The sequence below is a fragment of the Microcaecilia unicolor genome, chromosome 1 (genome assembly GCF_901765095.1).
Source record: "Microcaecilia unicolor chromosome 1, aMicUni1.1, whole genome shotgun sequence".
NCBI lineage: Eukaryota > Metazoa > Chordata > Amphibia > Gymnophiona > Siphonopidae > Microcaecilia > Microcaecilia unicolor.
In genome coordinates this window covers 166,875,931-166,902,824 of record NC_044031.1, presented here as the reverse complement: position 1 = coordinate 166,902,824, position 26,894 = coordinate 166,875,931, and the positions used below count along the sequence as shown (strand labels likewise).

At 47.2% G+C, this 26,894-nt stretch overlaps 1 protein-coding gene across 5 annotated transcripts in view; it reads right to left on the bottom strand.

Annotated features, from left to right (window-relative positions):
• The window catches only part of NFE2L3 (nuclear factor, erythroid 2 like 3), a 104,611-nt gene that overhangs the window by 59,512 nt on the left and 18,205 nt on the right, over positions 1-26,894 (bottom strand). For all 5 annotated transcript variants that reach the window (XM_030202179.1, XM_030202170.1, XM_030202189.1 and 2 more), the window contains exon 2: positions 8,241-8,417. In XM_030202179.1, the coding sequence (XP_030058039.1) occupies positions 8,241-8,417 (177 nt within the window). The remainder of the gene's footprint in view (positions 1-8,240; positions 8,418-26,894) is intronic.

Genomic DNA, 26,894 nt, shown 5'->3' with positions numbered 1-26,894 from the left:
CGTCTTTCTTGCGTGGGGGCCCGTTGTCAACAGATGCCTTGTTTCTGTGAAGTCTTTCTTCTAAACCTTTCCTTAACAAAACGAAATGGGAGCAAAACCCTCTCTTCCTGGGTTGAACTGAAACCAGTTTAGCTAAGGAGTGGTATATGAAAAACTGTGGCCAACTATTCTTCAAAAATAAAATTAAACAAATGTTCCCTATCTTCCAGGCCTCTACTCTAGTTTTTTTTCTTCCCTTAACTTATTTGGAGAGAGATTGACCGTCCCTTTCACACAATTACTCTTTCACATTTCTTAATCACTCTTATTCAAACTCCCATTTTTCAATTTTCCTTAAACTATGACTCTACTTTCCTTGAATTATTCCTTAAATTCATCCCTAAACCCTTACCCAAATACACCTTAAGCTACTATTACTATTACCCCAATAACCCTTTATTAACCAATTCCACTTAACTCCTACCTTATACCCCAGTTCTTACAAACCTAACAAAATTTTAAAACTTATAATATAAATCACACCTTCCTTACACACCTTACTTTCATTCACCATCAATCACCAGAAACTTTTCCCAAAATCCTAACTTTTACCATTAAAACCCTCCTCTCACTACCAGCACCTCCTCAGCACCTCCACTCTCTCTGACCATCAATCTCACTCTGACCAACTGCCCACTCCCCGGTTGCCTTGGTAACCAGCCTTGGCTTGCCTTCCAAAGCAGCCTTGGCTTGCGTTCCAAGACCCTTCCAGCCAATCCCTGACTAGTACCAACATTCCAATTTCCACTGCTGACCAGCGGAATTCTGGCCAGCAGTGCAAAAAGAGTAGTTACTCACCTGTAACAGGTGTTCTCCGAAGACAGCAGCAATATATTCTCACTGATGGGTGACGTCATGTCGGCCCGGAGGACTTTCCAGCAAAGTCCATGACAAAACTAAAAATGTCCCCCGTCGCGCGGGCGGATGCAGTGCGCATGCGCGCGTCCACTTTCCCGCCCGCCGCGCGGGCACATTCCTCAGTTAATTACAAGAATTAGAGGAATACAACTCCAAAGGGGAGGTGGGAGGGTTGTGAGAATATATTGCCTGCTGTCTTCGGAGAACACCTGTTACAGGTGAGTAACTACTCTTTCTCCAAAGACAAGCAGGCCAATATTCTCACTGATGGGGTATCCCTAGCCCCCAGGCTCACTCAACACAACAAAGAATGGTCAATTGGGTCCCGCAACGGCGAGGACAAAAACAAAATTGACCTGAAACCAAATTCAACTAACTGAGAGTGCAGCCTGGAACAGAATAAAATGGGCCTAGGGGGGTGGAGTTGGATTCTAAACCCCAAACAGACTCTGCAGCACCGACTGCCCAAACCGACTGTCGCGTCGGCTATGCTGCTGAAGGCAGTAATGTGATGTGAATGTGTGGATCGAAGCCCACGTCGCAGCTTTGCAAATCTCTTCTATGGTGGCTGACTTTAGATGAGCCAGTGACGCCGCCATGGCTCTAACATTATGAGCCGTGACATGACCGTCCAAAGTCAGCCCAGCTTGGGCGTAAGAGAAGGAAATGCAATCTGCTAGCCAATTAGAGATGGTGCGTTTTCCGACAGCAACTCCCCTCTTGTTGGGATTAAAAGAAACAAACAGATGGGCGGACTTTCTGAAGGGGCGCGTCCGCTCCACGTAACAGGCCAGTGCTCTTTTACAGTCCAAAGTGTGCAACTTGCTTTCGCCCGGGCTCATGTGAGGAGGGGGAAAAAATGTTGGCAAGACAATTGACTGGTTCAGATGGAACTCCGACACCACCTTCGGTAGAAACTTTGGGTGCGTGCGGAGGACTACTCTGTCATGATGAAAGACAAGGAATGGTGCATGAACTACCAGGGCTTGAAGCTCACTGACCCTACGAGCTGAAGTAACAGCCACCAAGAAAATGACCTTCAAGGTCAAGTACTTCAGATGACAGGAATCCAGTGGCTCAAAAGGAGTTGTCATCAGCTGGGTGAGAACGACATTGAGATCCCATGGCACTGGAGGAGGTTTGATAGAGGGCTTTGACAAAAACAAACCTCTCATGAAACGCATGACTAAAGGCTGTCCAGAAATCGGCAAGCCATCAACATGTGAATGATAAGCACTGATTGCGCTAAGATGAACCTTGACCGAGTTAGTCTTAAGACCAGACTCGGATAAGTGCAGAAGGTACTCAAGCAAGGTCTGTGCAGGACAAGAGAAAGGATCTAGACCGTTGCTGTCACACCAGACGGCAAACCTCCTCCATTTAAAAGAGTAACACTTATGGGTGGAATCTTTCCTGGAAGCAAACAGAACTCTGGAGACACCCTCAGAGAGACCAAAGGAGGCAACTTCTATGCTCGCAACATCCAGGCCGTGAGAGCTAGAGACCGGAGGTTGGGATGTAGAAGCGCCCCCTCGTTCTGAGTAATGAGGGTCGGAAAACAGTCCAATCTCCATGGCTCTTCTGACGAAAGTTCCAGAAGAAGGGGAAACCATATCTGGCGGGGCCAAAAAGGCGCTATCAGAATCATGGTTCCGTGGTCCTGCTTGAGTTTCAGGAGAGTCTTCCCCACTAAAGGGATGGGAGGATAAGCATACAGGAGTCCTGTCCCCCAAAAAAGGAGGAAGGCATCCGACGCTAGTCTGCCGTGGGCCTGGAGTCTGGAACAGAATTGAGGAACCTTGTGAGTGTCCTGGGAAGCAAAAAGATCTATCGATGGAGTTCCCCAAACTCGAAAGATCTTTTTGGCAATAGTCATGTTCAAGGACCACTCGTGAGGCCGCATAACTCTGCTCAGCCTGTCGGCCAGACCGTTGTTTACACCGGCTAGATAAGTGGCTTGGAGAAACATTCCGTTTTGATAGGCCCATAGCCACATCTGCACAGCCTCCTGGCATAGAGGACGAGATCCGGTCCCACCTTGCTTGTTGGTATAATACATTGCCACTTGATTGTCTGTATGAATGAGAACAATTTTGTTGGCTAGCCGATCTCTGAAGGCCCTCAGAGCGTTCCAGATCGCTCGCAATTCCAGGAGATTGATCTGGAGATGCTTCTCCTGAAGAGACCAAGCTCCTTGAGTGTGAAGCCCATCTACATGCGCTCCCCACCCGAGGAGGGATGCATCCGTCGTCAGCACTTTTTGAGGCTGAGGAATTTGGAATGGGCGCCCCAAGACCAGATTGGATCGAATGGTCCACCAAGTGAGGGAATTGCGAAATTTGGTGGACAGCCGGACAACATCCTCTAGATTCCCTGTGGCCTGAAACCACTGAGAAGCTAGGGTCCATTGAGCCGATCTCATGTGTAGACGTGCCATGGGTGTCACATGAACTGTGGAGGCCATGTGGCCAAGCAATCTCAACATCTGCCGAGCTGTGATCTGCTGAGATGCTTGTACTTTGGAAACCAGAGACAGAAGTCTGTCTGCTCTGGGTCCTGGGAGATAAGCACAAGCTGTCTGTGTGCACAACAGAGCTCCTATAAATTCCAATTGTTGAACTGGGACAAGATGGGACTTGGGGTAATTGATGACAAAGCCCAGCATCTCTAGCACCTGAATAGTCATCCGCATGGACTGCAAAGTTTCTTGCGGGGAGGTGTTCTTCACCAGCCAATCGTCCAGATAAGGGAACACATGCACTCCCAGTCTGCGTAGCGACGCTGCCACAACTGCCAGGCACTTTGTAAAAACCCTGGGTGCAGACGCCAAGCCAAAAGGCAAAACACAGTACTGAAAGTGCTGTGATCCCAGCCGAAATCGAAGATACTTCCTGTGGGCTGGAAGTATCGATATGTGAGTGTAAGCATCCTTCAAGTCCAGAGAGCATAGCTAATCGTTTTTCTGAATCATGGGAAGAAGAGTGCCCAGGGAAAGCATCCTGAACTTTTCTTTGACCAGATATTTGTTCAGGGCCCTTAGGTCTAGGATGGGACGCATCCCCCCTGTTTTCTTTTCCACAAGGAAGTACTTGGAATAGAATCCCAGCCCTTCTTGCCCTGGTGGTACGGGCTCGACCGCATTGGCGCTGAGAAGGGCGGAGAGTTCCTCTGCAAGTACCTGCCTGTGGTAGGAGCTGAAAGACTGAGCTCTTGGTGGGCAATTTGGAGGTTTGGAAATCAAATTGAGGGTGTACCCGCACCGGACTATTTGAAGAACCCACCGATCGGAGGTTAAGAGAGGCCACCTTTGGTGAAAAAATTTTAACCTCCCTCCGACCGGCAGATCGTCCGGTACAAGCACTTTGACTTCGGCTATGCTCTGCTGGAGCCAGTCAAAAACCCGTCCCTGGTTTTTGCTGGGGAGCTGCAGGGGGCTGCTTCGGTGCCCGCTGCTGACGAGAGCGAGCGGGCTGGGGTCGAGCCTGAACCGGCTGACGGGAATAAGGAGTGTACCTACGATTTCTAGAAGCGTAGGGAGCACTTCTTTTTCCCTTAAAAAACTTCCTAGCAGTGGAAGTGGTTGCAGAAGGCGCCCGGCGGGAGAGAGAGTCCATAGCGTTATCACGCTGGTAGAGATGATCAATCATCTCTTCAACCTTCTCTCCAAAAAGGTGATCCCCCCGGCATGGGATATCTGCTATCTTCCGCTGAGTTCTTTCCTCCAGGTTAGAGGCACGCAGCCATGAGAGCCTGCGCATCGCTATACCTTGAGCGGAAAAGCGAGATGTCACATCGCAAGTGTCAAAAATGCCCCTGGACAGGAACTTGCGACACGCCTTCTGCTGCCTGATCATTTGGCGAAAGGGTTCAGCTTTCTCCTCAGGGAGTGTATCTACTAAACTCTCAAGTTGCCTCACAGAGTTCCGTAAATGCACACTCGTGAAGAGTTGGTATGACTGGATTTTGGTAGCGAGCAGACCAGCCTGATACGCCTTCCTCCCAAAAGAGTCCAGAGTTGCAAATTCTCGCCCCGGGGGCGCCGAGGAGAAATTCCTGGAACTCTTGGCTCTTCTGAGGGCGGAATCCAGCACCGCTGAATCATGAGGCAATTGGGTCTGCATGAGACTGGGTTCCCCGTGGATCCGATATTGGGACTCAACTTTTTTAGGGACGGTTGGACTAGAAAAAGGCTTCTCCCAGTTCCTCAGCATAAGTTCCTTAAGAGTCTCATGAAAAGGAACTGTGGCAGAAGATAAAGGTGGAGATGGATAGTCCAGAACCTCAAGCATTTTGGCCCTGGGCTCGTCCACAATTTCCACGGGGACGGGGATGGCCTCAGACATCTCCCGAACAAAAGATGAAAAAGACAAGCTCTCGGGAGGAGACAGCTGCCTTTGTGGCGAGGGAGTGGAGTCAGATGGAATGCCTTGAGAATCCTCGCCAGAGAACTCCCCATGCACTCCTTCATCATCCTCAGATGAGGTATCATCAGATGGGGCTAAAAGCTCAGACAGAGCCGCCCGAATCTGAGCCCATCTCGACGAAGAGGCTTGACGGCCTCTATGATGGTGCCGAGAAGTTGATGGTCCCTGAGGCTCCGGGGAAGCTTCCTGCTCCGATGCCTCGGGAGAGTCAACTCGGGAAGTCAACGACACCGGCACCGGAGGCGGCACCGGTGAGACAGACCTCACCACAGACTGAAGGCCTGATGCAGAAACATCCGGCATCGGTAATGTCGACGCCTTCGACGCCGTCGGCACCGGTGCCTCTGAAAGCATTGACACCGACCCCGTCGACGCCGTCGGTACCGACAACCTCGATGCCGACTGCCACTGCTGCATCATGTCCATGAAAAATGGGAACATGGCCTGCATACGCTCATCCAGAGTTGGTGTCGGAAGAGGCTGCGGGGTCGGTTGAGGTGTCGGAGGCAAAGTCTGCTGAGGTTGGGGAGTGGGGACTCGGCTGCCAGCGACCCCACGCGTCGGAACCTCAGTAATAGAGGGAGAGCGATCCTCTCGGCACCGACGCTTCTCGGGTATCGAGTGTATCGATGACCCGGAGCTCCCGGTGCCGTGTCTCGAAGGAGATCGACGACGATGCTTCTTGGCCTTCGCCCGACGCATGTCGTCGAGACTCCTCGGCACCGGAGAGGAGGACGTGGAATCCACACGTCTCCTCGGGGCCGGGTCCGACGCAGGACGGTCCCGGGGGGCCTGCACAGCAGGAGGCGCCGAGGCGGGTGGAGACCCACTCGATGCATCACTGCTCCCAGCGTGCATCGGTCTAAAGGCAGCCTGTCCCCTGTCTCCCGGTGCCGACGCCTCCTTCGACGTCGACCTCGACGACGCCGGCCTCGAAGACATCATCCTCGACGGCACCGACTTCACCGGCACCGACTTCCTGGCGCCGATTTGGAGGGCGCCGACGCCGAAGCACCGGGCCCAAAAATCTTTTCTCTCTGGGCGTCTCGAGAGAGGAGTGTCCGCTTCTTCATGGCGAGACACAATTTACAACTCTCCGAGCGATGATCCGGCCCAAGGCACTGAATACACCACGAGTGTGTATCAGTGCCAGAGATGGCCCGATGGCAGCGGGCACAAGGCTTGAAGCCGCTGGGCGTCTTCGTTGACATCTCGGGAAAAATTGTCCCTGCCAAATCAAAAGACGCGATTGTGTCTATAAAAAGATGACACAAAAAAACAAAAGAAAAAACAGGAAAAATACCCGACCGAGCGATTTAAATAAAATCGCAGTCTAAAAGAAAGGAAACTTAAACAATGAGAAAAATCTAAGATAACTAAAAAGGATACTTCGCTTTTTTCTTCTTTCTTCACCTCCGGGCACAGGAGGAACACGAAGACGAAGGTCGAGCTCCGTGTCACCTCAGACGCGGAGAAGAAAAAACTGAGGAATGTGCCTGCGCGGCGGGCGGGAAAGTGGACGCGCGCATGCGTACTGCATCCGCCCGCGCGACGGGGGACATTTTTAGTTTTGTCATGGACTTTGCTGGAAAGTCCTCCGGGCCGACGTGACGTCACCCATCAGTGAGAATATTGGCCTGCTTGTCTTTGGAGAATCCCCATTTTAACCCCATAGAAACTAATGGAAAAGTAATAAAATTAAATAAAAACCCTATAAAACTATATCCAAATCACCCCTAAATTTCCATACCAATTAAACTTCCCATTCCCTATTAAATCCTGCTTTTAAAATTTAAAAATACCACTTTTTACAGTCCGCCCGCAATTATCTCTCCTAAACCCCCCTCAAAAATCCCAAAATAATTTGAAACCCACTCTAAAAATTCAATACCCTTCCCTTCTACCTGCTACGTCGAATTTAACATTTTATAATGTAATTAACCCCTTAAAGCCCACACTACTCCAGAACACCCCCCAAAAATATTAAAATTTAAAATGTAACCCCCCCCAAAAATAAAGAAAAATACCCTGAACCCAATTATGCAAAAATAAATCCAATCCGACAACCCCCTGATTTTTTAAAAATAAAAAACGCAATATTCACAATTTAAAAATCAACCAATTAAAATTCCGGGCCAAACGACCCCTTACCATGTTCCTGATTTTCTCCACACGTGATCCCAACCAACGGATCTGGTCCCGCTGGTCCTGGGCCGAAAACGGAGCTAAAAATAAAAACAGCCCCAAAAACCGCGATTCTTCTGAGCTCCGGCTTAAAAATCGAGGCCCAGGCTTGTAGGTCTCGCCGGAGCTCCTAAAAAAAAACCAATTAGTGTGCACGCGCGCACCCCCGACACACCCCTCAGCGGCCGGGCACGTACCCAACCATCCCCGACCAGCAGGAAACTCCCGCGCCGTCTCTCTTCACTCCCGGGGACTCGCCCAATCGTCCCCGGGAGCCAAAAACAGCAGCGCCGCACCGGGAAATCGCGGCGCTGCCCCAAAAACCACAGCGCTTCCAGCAGCGCCTTGTTCCGGCCCTCCCCTCTGCCGCAACCTCTCCTCCACCCGCCGGAGCTCCCAATTCAGGTCGCCATCCACCTCGGGCCACAAAATCCATCGGGAGCGCCACTCTCCCCCCGCAGCGCTCCCGACCACCAAAATGGGCCCGACATCGGCCCCGACGCGACCCCAAGACTCAGGCAGCGCCCCGGAACAACGGCGCAAACCTCCCCTCTCCTCCACAAAAAAAAAAAAAACTGCCTCCCGCAGCGCATCCCCCCTGCAGTCCGGCCACAAACGGCCCAAAAACAAAACCCGGTCTCCAGCAGCACATCCCTACTGCCTCCCAAGACCCAGGTAAGTTTTTTTTTTTTTCCTTTTAACCCTAGTTACATACCCTTTTGGAAATCTGCTTACCTCAGTGCAAGGATTGCTATTTTGGCTCTTGTGGCAGTCGGCATTACTTCTACGCACATTGTCTTCTCTCCTAGTTTCCTGGCTTAGCTTCTTATCATCCTGTTCCAGTGATGATGTATCATTTTGTTCATGAAGATAACTGTAGGCAAGCACATCTCCCGTCTCTACATCTTGTTGCTAGAGATATAGAAGTGACAAGTAGTAGTAGATATAAGAGTCTGAGTTGTATTTCATCAATATATTTTTAATTCAAGAGACTATACATGATCAACTGTATTTAAATCATGTATTGACTTTATCATAACCTTACTCTGTAAGCCACATTGAACCTGCAAAAAGGTGGGATAATGTGCGGTACAAATGCAATAAAATAAAATAAATATACAGTTGTTAAAAATGCCAATAGGGATTTTCCTTTTTCAAGTCATAAAACTGGACTCGGATACGCATGACCCCCACTTTAATTGCCCAGTCTTTACATAGCATATTCCAAACCTGAAGCTATGAAATAGGTCAGAGGAACGATTAACATTTTGTCCAGGGCAGGAGGATAACCAAGTGCCAAAAATTCAGCACCTGCTGCTAGATTAGCAGGAAGGGTGGTCAAAGAGAAAAAAGCAAGAACAAAATAGATCAAAATAAAAATGAGGTTACTTTGACAAGTTCAAATATACTTATAGGCTTTTATTATGACATAACTTGACTCTGATAATATTTTATACTAGTAAAAAAAGCCCCGTTTCTGATGCAAATGAAACGGGGGCTAGCAATGTTTTCTTCTGTGTGCATGTGGGAGTGTGTGTGTCCCTGCCCTCTGGCCTCTCTCCCCTCCCCCCTCTGAGTCCTTCACTGTTACACAGCCAGCGATTTGATTTCGTGCTCTGCTGTTTTCCTTCACTGACTGTGTTACAGAGAGGGCGGGGCAGACACTCATAGGGAAACCGGATATCTCGCCCCCTTTACACTTCCGGCTGGAGGCTTCATAGAACGTTGGTGTTGCCTTTTATATAGAGAGATATAGGCTGTTCCCATAAGCAGAGGAAAATGCTGCAAACGCTGCAAAGTACAGCTATATTTTGATCTGCAAGGCCAAGTAGTATGGTACAGCGTCACCACTTCTGATTCAATTACATTGGTTGTCTATGGAGGCTTGTTTTTACCTTTAAAATTATTTGCATTCACCTTCAGAATCTATGGTTTGGCTCCAGCATATATGATGGATTTGTTGGTATTCTTTCCTTCAAAGAGCTTCATAAACATTTATACTTGTCGCACTTTCCACTGGTGAAAGGGGTTAAAGTTTTTTAGAAAATTTTCATCATTAATCCCTTATCACGCTCCTAGTTACTAGAATTCACTTCCCATAGAAAATTAAGAAAGAGCTTAATTTTATGCAGTTTAGAAGAAAACTGAAGACATTTCAAAAGTTTTTGAATGCTGATTAATGCAGTTTTTAAATTTTCTATATCACTACAGGGGATCATTTTCAAAGTACTTACAAAGATCCATATGTTACTATGGGGCTCTTTTTCTAAAGAGAAAAATGTCTAAAAAGTGGCATAAAGCGGCATTTGGATGTTTTTCTCACACAAACATCCAAATCAGTATTTTCAAAAGCTATTTTGTATACATTTTTCTATGCAATTCATCCATAGTAAATCCAAATCTCAATGTGGCGTTTTGAAGGGCAGGATTTGGACGTTCCTAAGATGGATGGTTTTCAGCCATAATGGAACAAAACAAAACCATTCAGGACTAAAACTAAGACATTTTGAACTAGACCTGTTTTTAGAATGAATAAGGTGCAAAAAGGTGCCCTAAATGACCTACCCTTACTCACCTAGTGGTCACTAACCCCCTCTCACCCCCTAAATGCTCTCCTGGGATGTCTGGGGGACCAGTCTACTAAATATCCTAGCCTCTCTTACATTCCAATGGCTTGATATTCTACGTTTTTTTTACTTAAGTCAAAAAAAACCGTAGAAAGCACAAAACCTAAACCGTAGAAAGCACAAAACCTTGTTCGAAACGTTTTTTTCGAAAATAAAAAAGACATTTTCCTTTTTTAAAACATGACCTCCTTTCCTATTCGGATTTTGGACGTTTTGTGCAAAACATCCAATTCGGACTTAGACATCATATCGAAAATGCCCCTCTAATAAAGAAATGTGTCCCGTTTCTGAAGGCCCTTAGTGCTTTTTGTTGTATTTTGGACCCTCTCTGTATTGCTAGATGTAAAGCGAATGCTACATACCTGTAGAAGGTATTCTCCGAGGACAGCAGGCTGATTGTTCTCACTGATGGGTGACGTCCACGGCAGCCCCTCCAATCCGGAATCTTCACTAGCAAAGTCTTTGCTAGCCCTCGCGCCGATGCGCACCGCGCATGCGCGGCAGTCTTCCCGCCCGAAACCGGCTCATGCCGGCCAGTCTCATATGTAGCAAGACAAAGAGAAGGGAAGACACAACTCCAAAGGGGAGGCGGGCGGGTTTGTGAGAACAATCAGCCTGCTGTCCTCGAAGAATACCTTCTACAGGTATGTAGCATTCGCTTTCTCCGAGGACAAGCAGGCTGCTTGTTCTCACTGATGGGGTATCCCTAGCCCCCAGGCTCACTCAAAACAACAACCATGGTCAATTGGGCCTCGCAACGGAGAGGACATAAATGAGATTGACCTAAAAACTTATCCAACTAACTGAGAGTGTAGCCTGGAACAGAATAAAACATGGGCCTAGGGGGGTGGAGTTGGATTCTAAACCCCGAACAGATTCTGAAGCACTGACTGCCCGAACCGACTGTCGCGTCGGGTATCCTGCTGCAGGCAGTAATGAGATGTGAATATGTGGACAGATGACCACATCGCAGCTTTGCAAATCTCTTCAATAGTGGCTGACTTCAAGTGGGCTACCGACGCTGCCATGGCTCTAACGTTATGAGCCGTGACATGACCCTCAAGAGCCAGCCCAGCCTGGGCGTAAGTGAAGGAAATGCAATCTGCTAGCCAATTGGATATGGTGCGTTTCCTCCTGTTGGGATCAAAAGAAATAAAACAATTGGGCGGACTGTCTGTTGGGCTGTGTCCGCTCCAGATAGAAGGCCAATGCTCTCTTGCAGTCCAATGTGTGCAGCTGACGTTCAGCAGGGCAGGAATGAGGACGGGGAAAGAATGTTGGCAAGACAATTGACTGGTTCAGATGGAACTCCGACACAACATTTGGCAAGAACTTAGGGTGAGTGCGGAGGACTACTCTGTTATGATGAAATTTGGTGTAAGGGGCCTGGGCTACCAGGGGCTGGAGCTCACTGACTCTACGAGCTGAAGTAACTGCCACCAAGAAAATGACCTTCCAGGTCAAGTACTTCAGATGGCAGGAATTCAGTGGCTCAAAAGGAGGTTTCATCAGCTGGGTGAGAACGACATTGAGATCCCATGACACTGTAGGAGGCTTGACAGGGGGCTTTGACAAAAGCAAACCTCTCATGAAGCGAACAACTAAAGGCTGTCCCGAGATCGGCTTACCTTCCACACGGTAATGGTATGCACTGATCGCACTAAGGTGAACCCTTACAGAGTTGGTCTTGAGACCAGACTCAGACAAGTGCAGAAGGTATTCAAGCAGGGTCTGTGTAGGACAAGAGCGAGGATCTAGGGCCTTGCTGTCACACCAGACGGCAAACCTCCTCCATAGAAAGAAGTAACTCCTCTTAGTGGAATCTTTCCTGGAAGCAAGCAAGATGCGGATGACACCCTCTGACAGACCCAAAGAGGCAACGTCTACGCTCTCAACATCCAGGCCGTGAGAGCCAGGAACAGAAGGTTGGGATGCAGAAGCGCCCCTTCGTCCTGTGTGATGAGGGTCGGAAAACACTCCAATCTCCACGGTTCTTCGGAGGACAACTCCAGAAGAAGAGGGAACCAGATCTGACGCGGCCAAAAAGGAGCAATCAGAATCATGGTGCCTCGGTCTTGCTTGAGTTTCAACAAAGTCTTCCCCACCAGAGGTATGGGAGGATAAGCATACAGCAGACCCTCCCCCCAGTCCAGGAGGAAGGCATCCGATGCCAGTCTGCCGTGGGCCTGAAGCCTGGAACAGAACTGAGGGACTTTGTGGTTGGCTCGAGATGCGAAGAGATCTACCAAGGGGGTGCCCAACACCTGGAAGATCTGTCGCACTACACGGGAATTGAGCGACCACTCGTGAGGTTGCATAATCCTGCTCAACCTGTCGGCCAGACTGTTGTTTACGCCTGCCAGATATGTGGCTTGGAGCACCATGCCGTGACGGCGAGCCCAGAGCCACATGCCGACGGCTTCCTGACACAGGGGGCGAGATCCGGTGCCCCCCTGCTTGTTGATGTAATACATGGCAACCTGGTTGTCTGTATGAATTTGGATAATTTGGTGGGACAGCCGATCTCTGAAAGCCTTCAGAGCGTTCCAGACCACTCGTAACTCCAGAAGATTGATCTGCAGATCGCGTTCCTGGAGGGACCAGCTTCCTTGGGTGTGAAGCCCATCGACATGAGCTCCCCACCCCAGGAGAGACGCATCCGTGGTCAGCACTTTTTGTGGCTGAGGAATTTGGAAAGGACGTCCCAGAGTCAAATTGGACCAAATCGTCCACCAACACAGGGATTTGAGAAAACTCGTGGACAGGTGGATCACGTCTTCTAGATCCCCAGCAGCCTGAAACCACTGGGAAGCTAGGGTCCATTGGGCAGATCTCATGTGAAGGCGGGCCATGGGAGTCACATGAACTGTGGAGGCCATGTGGCCCAGCAATCTCAACATCTGCCGAGCTGTGATCTGCTTGGACGCTCGCACCCGCGAGACGAGGGACAACAAGTTGTTGGCTCTCGTCTCTGGGAGATAGGCGTGAGCCGTCCGAGAATCCAGCAGAGCTCCTATGAATTCGAGTTTCTGCACTGGGAGAAGATGGGACTTTGGATAATTTATCACAAACCCCAGTAGCTCCAGGAGGCGAATAGTCATCTGCATGGACTGTAGAGCTCCTGCCTCGGATGTGTTCTTCACCAGCCAATCGTCGAGATATGGGAACACGTGTACCCCCAGTCTGCGAAGTGCCGCTGCTACTACAGCCAAGCACTTCGTGAACACTCTGGGCGCAGAGGCGAGCCCAAAGGGTAGCACACAGTACTGGAAGTGACGTGTGCCCAGCTGAAATCGCAGATACTGTCTGTGAGCTGGCAGTATCGGGATGTGCGTGTAGGCGTCCTTCATATCCAGAGAGCATAGCCAATCATTTTCCTGAATCATGGGGAGAAGGGTGCCCAGGGAAAGCATCCTGAACTTTTCTTTGACCAGATATTTGTTCAGGGCCCTTAGGTCTAGGATGGAACGCATTCCCCCTGTTTTCTTTTCCACAAGGAAGTACCTGGAATAGAATCCCAGCCCTTCTTGCCCGGATGGCACGGGCTCGACCGCATTGGCGCTGAGAAGGGCGGAGAGTTCCTCTGCAAGTACCTGCTTGTGCTGGAAGCTGTAAGACTGAGCTCCCAGTGGACAATTTGGAGGTTTTGAGGCCAAATTGAGGGTGTATCCTTGCCGGACTATTTGGAGAACCCACTGATCGGAGGTTATGAGAGGCCACCTTTGGTGAAAAGTTTTCAACCTCCCTCCGACTGGCAGGTCGCCCGGCACTGACACTTGGATGTCGGCTATGCTCTGCTGGAGCCAGTCAAAAGCTCGTCCCTTGCTTTTGCTGGGGAGCCGAGGGGCCTTGCTGAGGCGCACGCTGCTGACGAGAGCGAGCGCGCTGGGGCTTAGCCTGGGCCGCAGGCTGTTGAGAAGGAGGATTGTACCTACGCTTACCAGAAGAGTAGGGAACAGTCCTCCTTCCCCCCAAAAATCGTCTACCTGTAGAGGTAGAAGCTGAAGGCTGCCGGCGGGAGAACTTGTCGAAAGTGGTATCCCGCTGGTGGAGCTGCTCTACCACCTGCTCGACTTTCTCTCCAAAAATGTTATCCGCATGGCAAGGCGAGTCCGCAATCCGCTGCTGGAGTCTATTCTCCAGGTCGGAGGCACGCAGCCATGTGAGTCTGCGCATCACCACACCTTGAGCAGCGGCGCTGGACGCAACATCAAAGGTGTCATACACCCCTCTGGCCAGGAACTTTCTGCACGCCTTCAGCTGCCTGACCACCTCCTGAAAAGGCTTGGCTTGCTCAGGGGGGAGCTTGTCCACCAAGCCCGCCAACTGCCGCACATTGTTCCGCATGTGTATACTCGTGTAGAGCTGGTATGACTGAATTTTGGCCACGAGCATAGAGGAATGGTAGGCCTTCCTCCCAAAGGAGTCTAAGGTTCTAGAGTCTTTGTCCGGGGGCGCCGAAGCATGCTCCCTAGAACTCTTAGCCTTCTTTAGGGCCAAATCCACAACTCCAGAGTCGTGAGGCAACTGAGTGCGCATCAGCTCTGGGTCCCCATGGATCCGGTACTGGGACTCGATCTTCTTGGGAATGTGGGGGTTAGTTAATGGCTTGGTCCAGTTCGCCAGCAATGTCTTTTTGAGGACATGATGCATGGGTACTGTGGACGCTTCCTTAGGTGGAGAAGGATAGTCCAGGAGCTCAAACATTTCAGCCCTGGGCTCGTCCTCCACAACCACCGGGAAGGGGATGGCCGTAGACATCTCCCGGACAAAGGAAGCGAAAGACAGACTCTCGGGAGGAGAAAGCTGCCTTTCAGGAGAGGGAGTGGGATCAGAGGGAAGACCATCAAACTCCTCGTCAGAGAAATATCTGATGTCCTCCTCTTCCTCCCACGAGGCCTCACCATCGGTATCAGACACAAGTTCACGAACCTGTGTCTGAAGCCTTGCCCGGCTCGACTCCATGGAACCCCGGCCACGGTGGGAGCGTCGAGAGGTAGACTCCCGCGCCCACACCGGCGAAGCTCCCTCCGCCGACGTAGTCGGGGAGCCTTCCTGGGAGGCGACCGCAGTCGGTACCGCAAGCGGCACCGATGTTGGAGACCTCACCCCGGGCAAGGGGCCAGCCGGCGCCTCACTCGACGGTACCGGTGGCGCAAGCACCCCTGGTACCGGAGGAGAAGGGCGCAACAGCTCTCCAAGAATCTCTGGGAGAACGGCCCGGAGACTCTTGTGCAGAGCGGCTGTGGAGAAAGACGTGGAAGCCGATGCAGGTGTCGATGTCAGAGTCTGTTCCGGGCGTGGAGGCTGTTCCGGGCTGTCCAGAGTGGAGCGCATCGACACCTCCTGAACAGAGGGTGAGCGGTCCTCTCGGTGCCAATGCCTGCTGGGTGCCAACTCCCTCAGCGACCCAGAGCTCTCGGTGCCGACACGGGAAGGGGACTGGTGTCGATGCTTCTTCGACTTCTTGGGACGAAGCACGTCACCGGAGCTTCTCAGCACCGACGAGGAGGACGTAGAATCCAGCCGTCGCTTCCTCGGGGCCGAGGCCGAAGAAGGTCGGTCTCGGGGGGGCTGTACCGCAGGAGCCCTCAGGGTAGGGGGAGACACACACGAAGGCTCACCGCCACCAGCAGGGGAATGGACAGCCCTCACCTGCACTCCAGACGAAGCACCACTGTCCGACGACATCAGCAGACGAGGTCCCGGTACCACCGACGTCGACACAGTCGTCCGATGTCTTAGCGCCGATGCAGAGGGTCGATGCCTCGATGCACTCAATGCACTGGCGGCCGAGGATGAAGGTCTGGACGCTGGAGACGTCGATGCACTCGATACCCCCGGTGCCGATGCCGACGAAGAGCCCGAGAACAAAACGTTCCAGTGGGCCAATCTCGCTACCTGAGTCCGCTTTTGTAAAAGGGCGCAGAGACTACAGGCCTGTGGGCGGTGCCCAGCCCCCAGACACTGAAGACATGACGCGTGCCTGTCAGTGAGCGAGATTACCCGGGCGCACTGGGTGAACTTCTTGAAGCCGCTGGGAGACTTCGATGACATGGGCAGAAAAATCTCGCCGGCGAAATCGAAACTCGTAATTGCGGTAGGCACCAAAACCGAGGGGAAGAAAAAATTCGACCCGAGGCCTGAAAAAAGGCCTACCCCGAAGACGAAAGAAAACTTACCGGGGCAAAAACTGGAAGTAGCGGGAAGGGAAAAAGACCGGAAAGGTCCTCTTCCAAATCTTTTTTTTTTTTGTAGCGAAACCAAAAAAGGAGACGCGCGAGGTCAACTTAGGGGTGCGAACGGCGAAACACGGCCGTACCGAGCGCGGACAAAAGAAGACTGGCCGGCACGAGCCGGTTTCGGGCGGGAAGACGGCCAGTGTCGGGTCCCTGTACTGGTGCTCTGAATAAAGGGCTTCCAAGCAACATCCCCTGTGTTGGTTCGTCTTTGGGTCAGCCTCTACTTTCTCCTGTGTACACTGAATAACATTTGTCACTGCATTTACAATGATCACATGTGGAACTCAGACACAATATTGGACTTCAGTTACAACTGTTCCCTCATTCTGTCACCTTATTTTATATTACTTTATCTGCTCCTCTGATAATGCAATATGCATGACTCTTATTCATGTTTTTACTTTGTATATGGTTCTGGAATAGTATTTTAATGATTTTTTTATTATAACTTATTTTTATTGATGGATTATTACTGTGGTACTAATTGTTTTATATCTGCTCAACAGTTGTACAGTTGTTCTCTAGGTGAAACTACTACTATTACTACTTATAATTTCTATAGCGCTACTAGATGTATGCAGCGCTGTACACTTGAACATGAAGAGACAGTCCCTGCTCGACAGAGCTTACAATCTAATTAGGACAGACAAACAGGACAAATAAGAGATAAGGGAATTACTAAGGTGGGAATGATAAAACATGGGTACTGAATGAGTAAGGGCACTGTGATTTTATTTGTGCATTAAAGGGTCTTCTTTCACTACTGCTTTGTGTATGATTGGCGGTCTGCTGTTGTTGCTGCCAATCACTGCAATATTCATGAAGTAGCTTCTTCATGTCAGCCCGCTGATACAGTAGCCACCTGTGCTATGGGATCTCAGTGTCATCCTTACATTCTTCATGAAACCACCATTCAAAAAGTACTTTATTATTCAGAAAAAATAATGGTTAATCTTGTTGTCTCTGGAGAACACCTGTTACAAGTAAAACAACCTTCCCCACTCCCACCCCCTATTTTCATTTATAACTAGGGCTTCTTATTTTATATTTCAACTGATAAAATACCCTGTCAAAAATAAATAGTGTGTGTGTTGGAGGAACACCACTTTTTCTAGTACTTTCGCCCCCTTCCCTGGCTTGTCTTGTGTTCTCCACTCAGCTTTTTGCCTTTTCAGTACTGATCATGCCTAAGTGACAAGTGCACATTGTTGATTCTACCGGAAAAGGTACTAAACAAATAGTACCTGTGGTGCAGAAACACAGACCAACACTGATTTCTGTACCTGCAAAGAGCCCCTAATTAGCCAGAAAAACACCTAAATTTACAATTCAGAAACACCTAAAAACAGAAGTCCTACTTACAGTTTATTTTGGTTGTGGTCTTGGTATTATGTTGTGGTTGGTTTTGCTTACATTTGCTCACCTTCCTCAATTTCTCCCCTTTCTGCAGCCCTTTCCTTTTTCCAGTATCCTTCCAGCTTGCTGACTGGCTTTCCCTTTACAATGGGGAGGGGGGGGGGGATGGGTTACCCTGACTCGTATAAACAGAAGGGCTCCAACATGCCGGCAGGACTGATATTTCTACCCTACCAGGAGCTGTGGCAGCACAGTGGATTAGTTTTGGCTGCACTCTTTTTAGCTCTTCAAAAGGACATTTGAATGGTCTCAGTACAGCAGAAATTTGCTTAGCTGCCATAGGCATTGTGTTTGGATAGTTGCAATCTGTCAAAATGACTGCAGACCCTACTGATAACTCAGCAAAGAGTTAAGGGTTGTGGCCTGAGTGCGTGCAGCGGCCCTGCTTTCAGGCTACAGCAGCTGGTCTCTTGAAAATTTAATCAAGGGCAACTGCTCTCTCGTCAGCTGGTGGACCTATTTTCTGAGACTCCCTAAGAAGAGATCTCTGCAAAGCAATTATGTGCCAGACAGCGCAAGGGGTGGGCTGTGTCTCTAAAAGTTACCATTTTAATCAGTCCAGCAGCCAGGACAACATCTAAGTGGTACCATTAGGTTAGAACTGGCCGTCTCTGATGACATTTTACCGTTAGATTAAGCAGCACTTTGATTGGTTAATCATATTGCAGCAGGACATGTTTATCCACTCTTACCCTAGCTCAGATAATATTTAACCATCTCTCTGACCTCATGTGCACCTCTCTTTAAATTAGTCACCTTATTTTCTAACTCCTCTTACCTATCTATGGGGCCCTTTTAATAAGCCACAGTAAAATGTGGCCTGCGGAAGTGTAGGCGCAAGTACCAGGCATGCACTGCGCCAGTTTTTACCACATCTGTAAAAAAAGGGGGTTATTTTAATGTGACGGGAAAAGGGTATGCAGTAAAACGGAAACCAGCGCGCGTCTAAAACTGGCCCGAGCCCTTAATGCCACCCATTGATCTAGCGGTAAGGGCTCATGTGCTACATGTGCGGTGACTGGTCGGTGCGAGCCAACTGCCGATTACCGCCAGAAACGAGGTGCACGGGAGGAAATAAATAATTCATCCAGGCGTTATGGGCATTCGCCAAATCTGAAATTACCGCCGGGGGAGCGCTGGCCTTGCAGTAGTCTCATTTTGGCACGCACGTAGAGCCTACTGCAGCTTAGTAAAAGGGTTAACCATCTCTCTGAATTCATGTGCAACTTTCTTTAGTCACCTTACTTTCTAACTCTTCCTACTCTTTTACCTATCTATATGTTCCATCTTTGCTTATACCCTTCACTGTCAATTAAAATGTTCTATTACGTATTGTGTTGGCATTGTAAGTAGTATACTATGCCATATTTTGTATTATCTGAATATTTTTATTAATTGCCTTTTGCTCATGTTTTGATTTATTTTTACTGTACACTGCCTCGAGTGAATTCCTTCAAAAAGGAGGTAAATAAATTCTAATAAATAAATAAAATACTGTTAACCTGAGTTGCTGTTCACATGTTCAGTCACTTATCTGCTTCTCAGCCAGGTTTCTCTTCTGCCTTACAGCTTGGATCAAGAAGATCTTCAACTTTTCAACTTGCACATTATTTGCATAAGCATTAATATATCATTTATTGTAAGACAAAGGAAGGCATTTGTGGGATTTTCAAACTAAAGAAAAAAAAATTGGAGAATAAAACTAGAACTTCCTTTTCACAAGACTAAACTGTTTTTATGCTAGGCCTCCGACACACACCCATGAACTTTGGTTGTCCCCGTGACGGACTGCAGTTAAGGACGCCCAAAATCGGCTTTCGATTATGCCAATTTGGGTAACCCAGAGAGAAGGACGCCCATCTCCCGATTTGTGTTTGGAAGATGGGCGCCCTTCTCTTTCGAAAATGCCCCTGATAGTGGAATAAGAAAAGGTACAGAGAAGGGCGACAAAAGTGATAAAGGGGATGGGAAGATTTGCCTATGAGAAAAGGTTGAAGCAGCTAGGACATTTCAGCTTGGAGAAAAGGCGGCTGAGGGGAGATATGATAGAGGTCTATAAAATAATGAGTGGAGTGGAATGGGTAGACATCAATCGCTTGTTTACTCTTTCCAAAAATACTAGGACTAGGGGGCACGCGATGAAGCTACAAAATAGTAAATTTAAAACGAATCAAAGACAATTTTTCTTCATTCAACGTGTAATTAAACTCTGGAATTTGTTGCCAGAGAATGTAGTAAAAGTAGTTCGCTTAGCGGGGTTTAAAAAAAAAAGGTTTGGATGGCTTCCTAAAGTAAAAAAGTCCATACACCATTATTAAAATGGACTTGTGGAAAATCCACTGCTTATTTCTAGGATAAGCAGTATAAAATGTATTGTACGTTTTTGGGATCTTGCCAGGTACATGTGACCTGGATTGGCCACTGTTAGAAACAGGATGCTGGGCTTGATGGACCTTCAGTCTGTCTCAGTATGGCAATACTTATGTACTTATGTGGTAGTGCAAGCAAATTTATCTATTGCACATTTATTGTGGCTATCCTTAAAACTGGCTAGGTGTATCTCCCGGACTGGGTTGAGAACCGCTGGTCTGATAGATACTCAGTACTGGGAAATGGTTTGGCTCTAGTCTGCTCTTTCCTTTCCTGTTTTTCGCTGACCTCAGAGAGAGAAAAAATGATTTTGGTGGTGCAGGGAAAACTGCATTAACTTATATAAAAGCAGCAAGAAGAAAATGCACACACCTTACTTTTTCACAGAATGGGTAGGGGATGACTGGAATGCCCTCCAGGGGGAGGTGATGGAGACAAAAGTGGTAACGGAATTCAAAAGTGCATAGGATAAGCACAAAGGATTCTTATTTGAGCCATGCTTAGGCAGCAAATCCAGTAGTTGGGAAATAAGGCTGGTGCCGGGAAGACTTCTATGGTCTGTCTCCCAATTATGGCTAGACAGTGTGAATGGGCTGGACCAGGCTTCAATGGCAAAGCCAGTGCCAGGCAGATGTCTATAGTCCATGCCCTGAAAATAGCAAAGACAGCTCAAAATTCAGCTTGCATATTTTGGGCAGATTGGATGGACTATACAGGTCTTTATCTGCCATCATCTACCCTGTTAGTTCAATCAACACCAAAGCTGGGCTCTGGCACCTTGAGCTTTCATTCCCTTATTTTATATACACCCTTTCCCCTACCAACAGTACTTGGGTAAAAGCAATGCAGCAGGGCTCCATCTAGAATTTACAATTAGCAATACCAGGCCCTGAATTCAGTTAGTAGGTGTTACCCAAGGAGGCTGGATGAACAGGAGATGAAGTGAATCTATCTAGTCCATTATATGAGCTGAAACCAATAGGCGGAGCTTCCAAGCAGTAGGCAGAGCTTGACACCATTTTAGTTCACCCAGTACTGAAAACAATAGCCAAGATTATTAGGGCTGCCTATACATGGTCCATCTGTAAAAAGTCTAAACCTGTTCCAGTTGGATAGGCAGTATCTTAAAAGGTGGAGGACAAAAGATTTTTTTTAACTTATTTGACAGCTTTTTAATAACTAGATATAAATATCCTGAAATAAAAATTGAATATCACTAAAACAGCTTAAAAATTATTGTAGCTGGTAGTAAAAGCAGTTATAAACTCTATATTTTGTGCTAATTTTTCTACACTGTTCTATACAATACAGATGGCCAAATTTCAGTGAGGATATCCCATTTCCTGATGGGTTCATCTTGTTGTAATCTGCCTTGGGAAGCCTGGTGTTATAAAGATGATGTAATATATTGAAATTAAATGGAAGTAAAATTAAACTCTCCTTTCACTGGGGCACTTGAAATCACATCTTCATCTGTTTTGTAGAAGTTAACATTTTAGATACATAAATGGATTCTTCTGTTTTTGGGCATGTTTCAGGGGCAAGTGGTTCTATAAATCAAAATAAATATTTTGTTTCATGCAGATCTCTTTTGTTTATGTGTCAACATTTTTTATTGATGATTTCACCTGGTAACACATCCATTAGAGTACATACATAAGTTGTAAAACTGTCGGTCTTACGTACATTAATCTTATGTTGCTATCATCAGTTTTTGTAACAGTACCCTCTCTTATCCCCTCTCCCCCCTTACTACCTTCACTTTTGCCATGCACACTGAAAGAAACAATAGTCAGTATGTTACATTAAACTCAAACCGTAATTTCCAATAGTAACACCTTACATTATTCCGTGATTGAAACCCTTGTTACTATTATTCCCCCCCTCCCCTCCCACTCATCCCCTTCCCCCCCCCTTCTTTTTAAATACTCCATGCTCATTCATAATCCCTTCATGGTCTAATCATAGCCATCCTCTTCATTTTCCTATATTTAATGTGTTGGTAAAGGTACACTGCCTTATTGGTGCTTCTTAAAGCTCTACGTACCATTATCCTCTCTGTCATATCTCTTTTGTTTAAACATAACAAAACTAGTAAAAAAGCCCCGTTTCTGATGCAAATGAAACGGGGGCTAGCAAGGTTTTCTTCAGAGTGTGCATGTGGGAGTGTGTGTCCCTGCCCTCTGCCCTCTCTCCCTTCCCCTCCCCCCTCCGAGTCCAGTCCTTCAGTGTTAAGTTTCCTGCTGTTCTGTGTTTGTGTTACAGAGAGAGTGAGGGCATCTCTCTCCCCTCCCCCCTCTGAGTCCTTCACTGTTACAGAGAGAGGGATTTCGTGCTGTGCTGTTTTCCTTCACTCATGGGGAAACCGGTTATCTCTGGCGATTCACACTTCCGGCTGGAGGCTTCATAGAACGTTGGTGGTGCCTTTTATATATATAGATGGGCTATAAGCCCGTAATGCAGTCCACTCGTTTTGTTATATTTTGTTTGTATGATGACTTATACTGTGCCAAAACTGAAAACTCTTTATCTCTATCTGGTCAATAATAAAAGGAGCTAATTGTGAACACTATCCACCCTAAAAGGTTGTTTTGTGGCTGTACATGAGGAATTGTGATATTGAATAAATAAACAACATACCCATACTACGCAATAACCGAATAATGACCAAGCACAACACATCACACCAAACCGACAGTAACCAAATCAAAGGAAGAGAACCAATAGGCTCACAACAGAAAGGTAAAAAAAAAAAAACAACACAAACCAAAAAAAAAGACAACTAACAAATGTCCACATAACACCGAAACTAGAAGACCCAGACCAAAAAAATCGAAATAGGCTACGTCAACGACAGATCCGCAGTAAACAAAACAATACTAACAGACTGGATCACGTCAGAGAAACTCGATCTACTATTTATCACTGAAACATGGATCCATGATCAGAAGGACCCTATCATCTTAAACCTATGTCTCTCAGGATATAAAATCACCCACTGGACCAGAAAAGAAAAAAGAGGAGGGGGCATAGCGCTTATATACCGATCTCATCTCACGATTGAAACCACCACAGAATCCATAACAACCCACCTAGAAATAGCATCAATCAGAATTCACCATAAAACCCTGATCGACCACCTAAATTGTGTACTATTCTACCGGCCACCATGCAACTGGAACGAAAGTCAGATGGACTTCATGGACTTCGTTTCAAATGTATGTGTATCCAACCCCAACACACTAATACTAGGAGACATTAACCTTCACCTTGAAGACCCAAACTCTACCAATGCACGAGAATGCAAGGACTTCCTTCATCTATGTGATCTTACATGGCCATGCACGCAAACAACCCACGTGAAGGGTCATACACTAGACCCCATCTCATACAAACTGTCCACCAACCAGTACCTAACCATAACACAAAGTAGAACTAGATGGACATAAACACCATGGTCCGAACCACTACAAATTAAACCTCTCTCTAAAATGGCGAAAAAGGGGCTCGCTAAACACACGAGAACACACAACTCACACCATGAGAGGCCAAATAGACCCGATTACCTTCTGGCAACAAATATACAACAACGATTGCACAGCACAAACAGAATCCAGAATGGGACAAAAGATGCAGACACATACTAGACGAAATAGTACCCCTACAAACAAGAACTTCACGTAGACACAGCTCAATACCATGGTTCAATGAAGAACTAAAAAAACTAAAAACACAATCAAGAAAACTGCAGCGCCCATGGAAAAAAATAAAAGACGAACACACACTCAACGCTTGGAAACAACAACAAAGAAAATACAAATACACAATAAGACAGACCAAAAGGTCATACTACAAAACCAAAATTGGACCGGACTACAAAAACACAAAGAAATTATACAACCTCATGAACAAACTACTAGACACAGCACCAGTCACTTCAACCGACACCGACATCCCATCTGCTGACAACCCTGCTAAATATTTCAATGAAAAAATTGTAAACTTACGCAAAACTTTACCTCAGACAAACATGGACATAGAAAACTTCATAGACCCAACCCCTGGTGAATACCTTTCCGACCGAATATGGTCAAACGTCACTATCCTCAGCACTGACACAGTTACTCAGGCGATTAAAAAATACTCCAACAGCCATTGTCAACTGGACACCTGCCCCAGTTACCTCATACAGTCTGCCCCTCATCGCTTCATAACAGATCTCACATCCCACTTAAACTTCATGCTTCAACAGGGCAGCTACCCCAAACAGAAAGGCAACATCTTGCTCACCCCAATCCCAAAAGACACCAAGAAAAAAATCAAACGACATTACCAACTATCGCCCAGTAGCATCTATCCCATTAGTAGTCAAACTAATGGAAGGACTGGTGGCCAAACAACTGAACAACTACATAAATAAATTCGCTATACTACATGAGTCATAATCAGGATTTCGACCCCAACACAGCACCGAAACAGTACTACTCGCTCTGCTAACCAAATTAAAGCAGGAAATAGCATTAGGCAAGAGCATTCTCCTCCTTCAATTTGACATGTCAAGTGTGTTCGATATAGTTAACCATAACATACTGCTAAGAATCCTAGAATACTTCAGAATCAGTGGCAACACCCTCAATTGGATCAAGGGTTTTCTAACTACAAAAACATATCAAGCTATTAGGGCTAAAAGAAACGCCTTCAGAAAATGGAAGAAGGAACTGTCAGAAAATAACAAGAAGCAGCATAAGGAGTGCCAAAGCAAATGCAAAGCGCAGATAAAGAAGGCCAAGAGGGATTACGAAAAAAAGATAGCATTAGAGGCAAAAAAACATAGCAAAAATTTTTTCGGTATATTAAAAGCAGGAAGCCGGCAAAAGAATCGGTTGGGCCACTGAATGACAGAGGGGTAAAGGGGACGATCAAGGAAGATAAAGATGTAGCGGAGAGATTGAATGAATTCTTTGCTTCGGTCTTCACCGAGGAAGATTTGGATGGGATACCGGTGTTGGAAATGGTATTTCAAGCGGACGAGTCGGAGAAACTTACTGACTTCACGGTAAACCTGGAGGACGTAATGGGGCAGTTCACCAAACTGAAGAGTAGCAAATCTCCTGGACCGGATGGTATTCATCCTAGAATACTGATAGAACTGAAAAATGAGCTTGCGGAGATACTGTTAGTGATATGCAATTTATCCTTAAAAAAATCGAGCGTGGTACCGGAAGATTGGAGAGTGGCCAATGTAACGCCGATTTTTAAAAAAGGTTCCAGGGGAGATCTGGGAAATTATAGACCGGTGACGTCGGTGCCGGGGAAAATGGTAGAGGCTATTATCAAAAACAAAATTACAGAGCACATCCGAGGACATGGATTACTGAGACCAAGTCAGAACGGCTTTTGTGTGGGGAAATCTTGCCTGACCAATTTCCTTCAATTCTTTGAAGGAGTAAACAAACATGTGGACAAAGGGGAGCCGGTTGATATCGTGTATCTGGATTTTTTTTTTTTTTGTTATATTTGTACCCCGCGCTTTCCCACTCATGGTAGGCTCAATGCGGCAGCCAATGGAGGGTTAAGTGACTTGCCCAGAGTCACAAGGAGCTGCCTGTGCCGGGCATCAAACTCAGTTCCTCAGTTCCCCAGGACCAAAGTCCACCACCCTAACCACTAGGCCACTCCTCCACTTTTCAAAAGGCGTTTGACAAGGTACCTCATGAAAGGCTACAGAGGAAATTGGAGGGTCATGGGATAGAAGGAAATGTCCTGTTGTGGATTAAAAACTGGTTGAATGATAGGAAACAGAGAGTGGGGTTAAATGGGCAATATTCACAATGGAGAAGGGTAGTTAGTGGGGTTCCTCAGGGGTCTGTGCTAGGACCGCTGCTTTTTAATATATTTATAAATGATTTAGAGATGGGAGTAACTAGCGAGGTAATTAAATTTGCTGATGACACAAAGTTATATTCAAAGTCGTTAACTCGCGACAGGATTGTGAAAAATTACAGAAGGACCTTACGAGACTGGGAGACTGGGCAGCTAAATGGCAGATGACGTTTAATGTGAGCAAGTGCAAGGTGATGCATGTGGGAAAAAAAGAACCCAAATTATAGCTACATCATGCAAGGTTCCACGTTAGGAGTTACAGACCAAGAAAGGGATCTGGGTGTCATCGTCGATAATACACTGAAACCTTCTGCTCAGTGTGCTGCTGCGGCTAGGGAAGCGAATAGAATGTTGGGTATTATTAGGAAAGGTATGGAAAACAGGTGTGAGGATGTTATAATGCCGTTGTATCGCTCTATGGTGCGACCGCACCTTGAGTATTGTGTTCAATTCTTGTCACCGCATCTCAAGAAAGATATAGTAGAATTGGAAAAGGTGCAGCGAAGGGCGACGAAAATGATAGCGGGGATGGGACGAATTCCCTATGAAGAAAGACTAAGAAGGCTAGGGCTTTTCAGCTTGGAGAAGAGACGGCTGAGGGGAGACATGATAGAGGTATATAAAATGATGAGTGGAGTGGAACAGGTGGATGTGAAACGTCTGTTCACGCTTCCCAAAAATACTAGGACTAGGGGGCATGCGATGAAACTACAGTGTAGTAAATTTAAAACAAATCGGAGAATTTTTTTTTTTACCCAACGCATAATTAAACTCTGGAATTCGTTGCCGGAGAACATGGTGAAGGCAGTTAGCTTAGCAGAGTTTAAAAAGAGGTTAGACGGTTTCCTAAA